This window comes from Rhinichthys klamathensis, unplaced genomic scaffold (assembly GCF_029890125.1).
Source record: "Rhinichthys klamathensis goyatoka isolate OS25496 unplaced genomic scaffold, OSU_Roscu_1.1 h1tg000557l_1, whole genome shotgun sequence".
NCBI lineage: Eukaryota > Metazoa > Chordata > Actinopteri > Cypriniformes > Leuciscidae > Rhinichthys > Rhinichthys klamathensis.
Genome location: NW_026607025.1, coordinates 2,193,742 through 2,203,862, shown reverse-complemented (window position 1 = coordinate 2,203,862; position 10,121 = coordinate 2,193,742). Strand labels below are relative to the sequence as shown.

General features: G+C 39.3%; 1 protein-coding gene across 1 annotated transcript; it reads left to right on the top strand.

Moving 5' to 3' along the window:
* The first annotated feature begins 344 nt into the window (after positions 1-344).
* Positions 345-8,622, top strand: oaz2a (ornithine decarboxylase antizyme 2a). The gene is given in 6 exon segments (XM_056239238.1): positions 345-517; positions 4,434-4,485; positions 4,487-4,564; positions 6,092-6,264; positions 6,711-6,796; positions 8,356-8,622. Coding segments are annotated over 6 exon segments (624 nt in total). The 5' UTR covers positions 345-413; the 3' UTR covers positions 8,487-8,622.
* Positions 8,623-10,121: the final 1,499 nt, after the last annotated feature.

The window sequence follows — 10,121 nt, the reverse complement described above, 5'->3', positions numbered from 1 at the left end:
ATTCAAAGCTGAAAACTTCATTTCCCAGAAACCCTCAGTGTCGTCAAATTTCAACATTATGCTTCTGAATCTCCCTTAAATATCATTATATTACTATGTATATTTATGGTGAACATATAAACCAATCAATAAACTGACCTCGTCGATATTTAAAAACAGAATAATATAAGTAGATTCACGCGGTCACTTCCCTGTTCTGCGTCTGTCTCCCATGATTCTCCACGCTGAACTTTGATGAATATTAATGAAGCTTCGTGTCTGTCGACAATCGCACTCGGCCTTTGATTGGTAGACATTACGTAGGCTCATTAATATTCAGAATCAGTTCCTCAACGTCACCGCGCAGGCAGAGCTCGGTGTCAAAGCACGGTGCGCGGATCGCAGAACCCTTCAGAGAGAGAATTATTACATATATGGTGCATTTCTCCGTGGACTTTCTGCACAACAATCACTGTTTGAGTTATCAGAGTAAAGCAGTCTACGAGGAAAAAAAAAACATGTGCAACACAGAGGAGAGGTGAGATGATATACGATTGCATTTTTTTTACAGTCGTGCAACATTTTAATTTCATGCACATAACGTTACTGGCAAATATTTTGCAGCTGGTGATTATTATGATTATTTTACATATGTTTTAACGTGCCAATATTTATATACTTAAAGTGTTTTTAAATAATATTTAATAATACAGCACATATTTATAAATATGTCAAATTACTTGTAATGAAAATTGTAATGTATACATTTATGTATTGTTATATATAGAGAGAGACTATTATACAAAATATACAACATTAAACATAAAATATATATCAATAATATTTACAATACTCATTTATTTTATATTTCGTTTGATATAGAGATGTGATGTATGTAAATTATGAATGGGCAGGATCTAATTGTGATGTACTGAAGTATCAGACTCAGACTGTGATCAAAGCGGATTTAATGTCGAGCAGACAGATGAGTGTGAGAGACTCACACTGCTATAAATATTTTATCCATAACCCCATCAACTCAATTAGGATTCATGAGCTTGTAACAGGACTGTCGATGCCGACCAAAGATCCCAAAGATAATTAGTTTTTCCTAAACAATCTAATTTCCTATTCTTGCAATTTCCTAATCTGGATTGAGGATGGAAACCCGAGCGAGCACAGATCACCTGCAAGGATCCTGTTATGAAACTCTCTAGACAATATCAGCGGTTGTTTTCATTGAAATGTTTGTTTTTGAAACAATATTAGCTCTAGTGCAGGGGATGAACCATATTTAACCTGAGATTTAAGGTATTCTGAGTGAGGAATATGGGGACAAAACATTACATTAGCTATAGCTCCTAGAAAGCTCTGTTGTTTACCTGCAACATCTTTGCAGTGGCCCTGTTTATAGACCCTATGAACAATTCAAACATCAGAGCATTTTCCATGAATGTTTCCTCGCCGGTCACAGAATGACATCCCAAATCCATCCGCACTCACATTTCATGCAACGTCATTTCATTCCCGTTTCTCAACCTCACGTTCTGTTTGTGTTTTGGTTGTTTTACTTGGACTCCGTCCAGACCATCAATGTTAAAAAGAGAAACACTTTACAGAAGAATGTGGGAGCGCTAAGGCTCTGGCAAAACAGAAACATCAGACTTGTTGTCAAAGAAGGTCACTTGCTTTGAGGCTTTGTAATCTGATATGTGAAAAACACAAACCTGCCATACCTCTCCTGGTCAGGGATTGGTCTAAAACACGTTCACTGTGAGTTGAAGGTCGTACGTCACCTTTCGTGCCCCTCTGTATAGCCAAATGATAACTGTTTTCCTGGAAGACTCGCAGTATCCTGTTTTGGTTTTGACTGTTTCCTGGTTGTTCTCCAAACACTCAGCAGAGCCAGTAATTACTACACTAAAGATTAACCTGAATCCCGGTCTTTAAACAGATCCGGACTATCACCCTGTGCTGGTCCTGGAGGTCAACTGGAGTCGGGAATGATCTTCAATTTTAGTGGAATTATGTTTAGTGGAACAAATTTAGTGTTTAACAAATTTAACTACTTTCTCAGTAACAAAAAGAGGTCCTTTGAATTGTTTTGGGAATAGATTCTGCTTTTGGACTGAATCCAACATTATCCTTAACTTATATTACTATTGTTCATAACCTGGATTTTTTTTTTTTTTTAAACCAACAGACATGCATGATAGCTTAAAGTCGGCATGAAATGTAAGTTGTGAAAGTGTTTTCTTCCCTATTGTGACATATATCCGAGTGAAGCAGCTTCTCGAACAAGAAAAAAATGATTTTGGCCATTGGGAATTGATTGGATCATTGGATGGTTGTGGTTTGCTATTGGTCGATCTCATGTGAGTGACAGGTTGCCCCGCCCTTGCGCCAGTAAACACATCATCAGAGAAAGAATAAATGTCACTGCAGGAGGGAAGGAAAGATACAGTATTTTGTTTAAAGATTATAAGGGCACATGAATTAAAAAAATGATGTGCCAGGATAAATCATTTTATAATAAATACTGCTGTATTCCATAGAAAAAATTCAAATTGTCCATTTTGATTTTGCATCTTTTTGAGGAAAGTGTGCTATTGCTTTTCCAGGCGTACAAACTTGCGATTTTCACCTGCTAAATGACAAAACATAACAAAAATTCCCATTATATCACCAGAATATGAAGCATAACCTAGCAAAGCTCTAGCAGCCACTCGAAATATTCCTAGAAACCACATAGCAATCTAATGCACACTCGAGTTCTGTATGTTAAATGAATCCAAGAAAGTCCCACTGTTTCAGTTTCCTTTTCTTTTTTTTGTTGGCCTGAATCTGTTTTGATCCAGAGCGTATAATCAGAGACGGTGGAGGGGAGGAAAGTGCTTGAATGTCAGAGGGTGAAAGTGTCGGCTTTCAAAACAAGCTGACATTTCACTCGCAGATACCCAGCACTCTTTACAGAGACCGGGAGAGGAGAACCAACTAAACAAGAGTGTCTCAAAAGTGCCTTGAAAAATCTGTACTGAAGTAAAAAATAGTCACCAAAAAGGAAAGGAACATCTTCACCTGTTGTTTATGTGGTCACCATGCAGATTATGTCACCTGGGTTACATGTTCGGTTGCAAGGAAACCATTACGCCCTTCTTACATTTGCCTGCTGGGTAATCTGGCTCATGAGACTTGAAAACAATGCACCCAAGTTTCGAACGGCCAATTCATTTGTCATGGATTGCTGTCAGCTGATAATGGCATACAATATCAATGTTCTGTTTCCAGATCAGCTTATTGCCAATACGTGAGCTCATATTCCCGTCTAGCTTGTTGTAAACAGGGTTGTTTTGAAAATCAGGAATTTTCTAGAAAGCTTTCAATCATAATGAGAGATTTTCGCTGACAGTGTGTGCGCCCTGGCTTCAGATGAGATATCCGATCCAAAGATCTCCCAGTAAGTCATGGGGACATAAATGTCTGTTATTACCATCTCTAAAAGCCAGTGCTGTAACTCAAGCCTTCTGGGATGTCAAATGTTCTCAGCCAAGCTGCTATTTACAGACTTGTTTTCACGTCATGTGCTTGTTTGTGATCTGTGCGAACTGGCTCGCTTCTGTCTAGTTGAAAGTGAAGTGCTGCCATAGGGCCAGATTTACTAAACAGCGCAAATTAGCATGAAAGCACAATTCCAAAAAAGCGCCGATGGGAGTGGAAATTGCGAAGAACACAGACACAGCCGGATCATTTCCATAATCTATAATCATTTCCAACGCAATCTAACAAGAGCAGCTGCAAATTAGTGTCTGGTTTAAGTATTTTTATAATGGCGGTAAATAATGGCGGAGATACTTAATACCATTGACTAGCGCAAACCTTAGTAAATCACGTTGCGTGATTCATTTAAATACTCTCCTTCCCATAAATGTTGTGTCTGAAAGGGAAACTCCTACAAATGCACTTGCAATAAGGTCAGCCGCAAAAAAATAACCCTGTCCACGCCTATTCAGCGCTAATTTTAGTGTTAAGTAAATCCTGACAGTAGTTTTTTAACGCCAAAAGAGCGTTTGCGTTGGCGCAAGCTGTTAGTAAATCTGGCCCATAGTCTGTAATCCGAGAACTGAGCGCTAATGTGAAAACAGAGCTGCAGAAAACAAGACAAGGTGACAGTGTCTGATAAGGCATAAGAACACATATATATAGAGAGAGCCAACGTTTCAGTTAAGCAGACAGCCAGATTGGTTTATGCTGTTGGCAGGATGGGTATATCTGTTATCGGCTGGCACTCTGAGGCCTGAGCCAAAATGCGTCATGAACTTAAATCATGACGCGACAAACAGAGCGAAGGTAGTTTTTAGAAGCAAATGCCCATTTTAGTTATAAGCACCAGAGGAAAACTGTGTTAACCTTACACAGCTGTGACATATTGGTCTTTTTGATATTCTGTGTTGTAGTTGTGCCGTGCTTGGCTCGAGGCAGCGGGCTCCAGGGCCTCTGTGGTGCTCCTGATGCCCCTCTCCCACTAACGAAGATCCCGGGTGGGCGAGGGACGGGCAGGGATCTCCCTCACAGCGTACTTCACAAAGTAAGAACACACACACACCGTCTGAATTGGTGTTCGCTTTTGTATGAACGTCACGAACAAACATTTAAAGGGGTCCTATTATGCTTTTTTATGTTTTCAACTTTCTTTAGTGTGTAATGCAGTTTGAGTATAAAAAAGCTCTGCAAAGTCACTACAAAGGGAGTTATTCTCGATATCAGTGCGCACTGTTTCTGGACACCCTGAAACGCGTCTTGAGTTTTCTTCTGGGAACGTACTCTTCACAATAAATAATAAAATAATGTAAATAATTCACCAGGCATATGCAAAAAAAGAGGCGAGGCCTGGTTGAGTTGCGTTAGTAGTGTGTTAAAACTCGCAGTTATGGTAATGAGCGTGACATTTCCCCAAATACTCTCAAAACGGTCGACCTATCAACACAACACACTGGTCCATCCGACCAGAGCACATTGCACATTTCAGAACATAGAGACTGGAATTAAACATACTGACAGTTACTGACAGACTGGGAAGAGAGGTGCTGCAACAATGTCAAATATGTGAAAAAAATAATGTGTTTTTGAAAAAATCAAGCACCTATTACTGTAGACCCCCAAAACAAGACTGAAAAAGGCCGATTTTCTTATTCCTTGCCAAAAATTAAAGTTATGCCTCTGTAATGGTAATATATTTAATACATGCTAATCCAATTAAGATGCACACCTAATATAATGCTGAACTCAAAAGGATATTTAAAAAAAATCTGAATATCAGCAGATATGTTAGTTTATCAATACTATATAGTACAGATAGTACACATAATGGGTTCATCTCAGTTTGCTACTTTACTGACTTGTAAGGCTAAAAACCCTGTACAGTAAATGAATACATTAGTCAATAAGAGTCTGGGGCAGCAAGCCATAACATTTCCAAATAACATACACAGACAACCAGCCCAAGGGAGGAGACGGGTGTGAAGAGATCTCCAGAGCTTGTTTTTTTTTTTTGTCTCATAGGCTCTGTGCAATATTTACAGCTAGTTTCCATCTGGCCTACTTATGGACGGTGTCGGGATACACCTGACCGTGTGCGTGACACTATAGATGTCGGCACTGTCTGTGCAGACATGTGACCGTCTCAAAAGGTTAAGAGGTTTAGGATCACTCACACCTATGAAAAGATCTATTGTTTAAGTCCCTGTTGGCTCATTTATATCAATTGATTTTGTTTAAATGTTCTGCTCTGGCTTAGATATTTAGACAAAAATCAATTGAAAATCGACAGGATTACAGCGTTTAGCGCATTACTGAAATGAAGCCCACATTGCTGGGTATTTCCAGCTTCATCTACACGGATACACGTCGCAATACAGATGTTTGAAAACAACGCAGTGCAATCGATCGATAATAATTGGATCGATTCGCGATTAAGAGAATGAATATCTCTCTTGCATAGTTATTTATTCTCATAGAAGCATCTGAGAACTGGTTCTTTCAGGGCTGTTTACAATAATGTTAATAACAGTAATATGCAATATTGTAAGAAAAGGAATGCGTATGTGTCCTCCAGGACGACAAGCTGACAGTGACTCAGGCGGGATCAGTAAGTGGAGCGCCCCCAGTCCTGCACTTCCAGTACCAGTTGAGCGAGCGTCGAATCTCCAGCTGGGACACGGTTCTTTCAGACGATGCCCTCTACCTGGAAATCCCCGCCGGAGCTCTCCACAATGGCAGCAAAGAAGGGTACGTTGGGTTAATAATCTGTCTATATTGAAGCGGTCTGTCTCTACATGGTCCGGCTTTAACTGACATTTTAAGGTCACGGTAGAACAAACGGCTGGTTTAATTTTAGTCAAAAGCCGCTCGAGTTGGTTTTCCGTGTGGTGTTTCATCACTGGTATGAGGTTGTGAAAGATGAAGCCGTTTTCGATGAAAGTTCTTCCAGTCATTTCTCATTTCACTGGTCTTGTCCAGTCATGTGCTGTCTCTGAGGTCACTGCAGGCATTAGAACAGAGTGTTTTACCTTCAACGAGCAGGTGGTGGACTGTCAGAAAGCATTAACTTTGTGTGTGTGTTCTGACTGAAGTTGTTCAGTGGCGGCTAGTACATCTGCATTATTACATAAGATTTACATTATGTAAAAGCAGCAGTGCGTCACCATCTCTCTCTCTCTGTCATTACTCTGCAGTTTCACCAGGCTTCTGGAGTTTGCAGAGGAGCAGTTGAAAGTCAGCTATGTGTTCCTGTGGCTTCACAAAAACAGAGACGACCGATGTAAGATACATTTAAACAAATATAATGATATCAATTCTGTCATCATTTACTCACCCTCATATGGTACCCAAACTAGCATGAGTGACTTGCTTTCTTCTGTGGATAATAGAAACTGAGGCTACAACCACATTAATCCGGATACATTTTAAATCTGTATCTTAAAAAAAAAAATTCTTTGTTTTGGACTTTCGCCCACACTGAGATTGAATTTTATCTGGTACAAGTTTTGTCTTTTTGAATACACTCACCCAAGTGGATACATTTGGAAACAGTGTTTTCATGTTGTAGTGTGAAGTGTTTAGTCACGCATATTGTACCCATATACTCTATATCTATAGATGTATTGGTATTGTTGTGCCTGCTATTCACTTACATAGTGTTGCTAAAGATATTTGTTACTTCACACAATCTTCATATCACATAGCTGCAAAGATGACAATATTCACCCGCAGTTGCTGTCCTGTGGCAAAACATGAGTGCAACTGTGTTTTATACCATACATCAAATACTGATTTTGAGAGACCTTGACACACCAGTAAGTGGTAGGAAATTTTGCTAATAAATGATCATTCCAGAAGAATAGCGCGAGAATATTATGTCTTATCTCTCAGTGAGCTTCTTTTTTTTTTTTTTAAGACTAGGGCTGTCAAACGATTAATCGCGATTAATCGCATCCAAAATAAAAGTTTGTGTTTACATAATATATGTGTGTGTACTGTGTATAATTATTTTTAATACATAAATACCCACACATGCATGTGTATTTAAGAAATATTTGCATGTATATACTGTATATAGACTGAATGTAGCCGATATATAATGTATATTTTATATAAATATAAACATTTTATATATAAATAACATATTGTTCTTAAATATATACATGTGTCCATTTATATACAAAATAATTATAAACAGTACACACACATATATTATGTAAACACAAACTTTTATTTTGGATGCGATTAATCGCGATTAATCGTTTGACAGCCCTAGTTAAGACATATCAAAACCATACAACACATATGAACCAACATCTATTCACTCACACACACATACTTTCCACAACATCCTCCTTGTTTATTCAGTGTCACTTATCCAACAAAAATGTTTGAAAAAAAAAAAGGGTTTATCTCAGTGAGCTTTAATGGCGTTTTTCACATGCGCAGCAAGGGGATTTAAACATTTTCAGATTTTTCAGTGTGGACAAGCAACTTTTGGAAAACACTTAAAGCTAGTGTGGAGGGAGTGTGTTTTGAAATGAAAATGCCATTTTCAATATCCGGATTCATTGTAGACGTAGCCTGAGGTTGTCGGACTCCAAAAATATTGCTTATGCATATGACTTGTGCACTGTTATGCTTTTTTTTGGAGCTTGACGTTATGATTTGTGTACAATCTGCAAAAAAGAAAGAAAGAAAGAAAGAAAGTCATATGGGTTTGCAACAACATGCAACATGAGTAAATTATAACACAACCTGTTTTTTTAACTGGATAATGAATCAAATACTTGCCATAATTCAGTAAATGAGGAACTGTCTTTGTCTCCACTTGTGCAGTGTCCATCATGAAGACCTTCCACTACATGGGTTTTGAAGTGGTGAAACCGGGTCACCCGCTGGTGCCGGCCCGGCCCGATCTTCTCTTTATGGTCTATTCCATAGACAGCAGCAGTTCTGATGAAGAGTGACCATCACACTCTTAAAATGCCCCCACCCCTCTTGCTCCCCCGTCTCTGTTCCCCCTTTATACCTCTGCATCAAAATGACTTTTAGGACAGGGGAAGGGGCAAAGCTGGGCCATCTAACACTCTGATTGGTTCAGTTTCTCTTATTAACCCAACAATCGATTCTGATTGGTCGTTCCATCAGTAGGAGGTGGCTTGGTGCTAAAGCAGAAATCCAGCATATCCTCTCTGTTAATCATCATATATCAAACTGTCTATACTGTTGTGTACTCTTATGTATGGAGCATTCAGATACAGATCGCAGACGTGGTGGTAGTGATACTTTTTACAGAAGGGAATGCATTTGTAATTGATTGTAAACCGTTTCCAGTGGCTGATGGTGGTGAAATCAGGAATTTATTTGTTTATTCCAGTTTTGACACTCTTCTTTAGGAGTTTCAGCTGTAACTTTCACTAGTTCACCGTACTCAGAGGAAGCAAGCCGAAAAGCTCTCGGTAGCTAGGACTCGACTCACTTCAACAGCACAATTAGATCTTAAAGCACTTGCTAGGATTTATGCTGCGTTCCATACAACTTTCCACCTTCGTACTTCGAGAAGTGGTATAGAACGCGCTTGAAGTTGGACTTTTAGCTTGGAAAATTCTATGGAGATTGTGACTTCAGTCTATAACATCACAGATGGCACCTGAGAAGTGCACAGACAACGCTAAACATTTACTTTTACGCAAATAAAACGCATCGATACGTCAGTTTCCGAATAATATTACCAATAAAACCAAGAAACGTTGCAGTGACGTGGAAAACGCATGAAATGACCCTCACTGTTGATGATCACGCATCTACAACATGAAAGCTAGCATTGCAGATTACCATTTTGTTTTTGTGTCGTCAGAATGTCATGCTTTATTTTTGAAATATCTCGCATTAAACATGGGATGGAACGCAGCATTCTACAGTGTATCATTCCAGACCCCAACAATGCACTTGAGTGTAAGTTTAGTTGACATTTTTCTCAGTCTGGTTTTGAGGTTTGCTTTTCACAGATTCTTTGAGTAGAAGTTGTTCAATCAGGTCTGTTGCTTTTATTTCTTTTAAAATGAAGCCAGACCTGAAAACTTCTAGACGCATGAGCATGTTTGTGATGAAATCATTCTAGTTTTAAGGTCCTGGTGTCCTCATTTTTATTTAGGGAGATGCATAGACCAGAGGTCTTCTACATGAGTCTTACCATAGTCTATCACACCTTTTGTCTTCACCATCCCAAACCCACAGGAACAAGAGAGCAAACCAACCCCACCCTCTGCCCCTCAGGGGCGTTACACAAGCACTTTAGGAAAACACAAGCGATTCAGCCCACGGAGCATTGCACATCCATTACAGGGAGATGTACTTTGAGCCGTCAAGATGTCTTGCAGTGTTTAGTGAACTTGACATACTTGCCAAAGATTATGGTCTCCATTCAAAGCGAAAGCCTCAAGTTTTCTTCATATAAGACTGGTGGACATACCATAGCAGCACCTTTAGATCGCAGGCTCGGTCCCGGCCTAGTCAGGTAAAACATGCAAAAACATTCCCTGGAGCGGAAGCCTCCGTTTCTTTGATTCTTGGTCATCTCTGGAAATTTGGTGCAATGAATT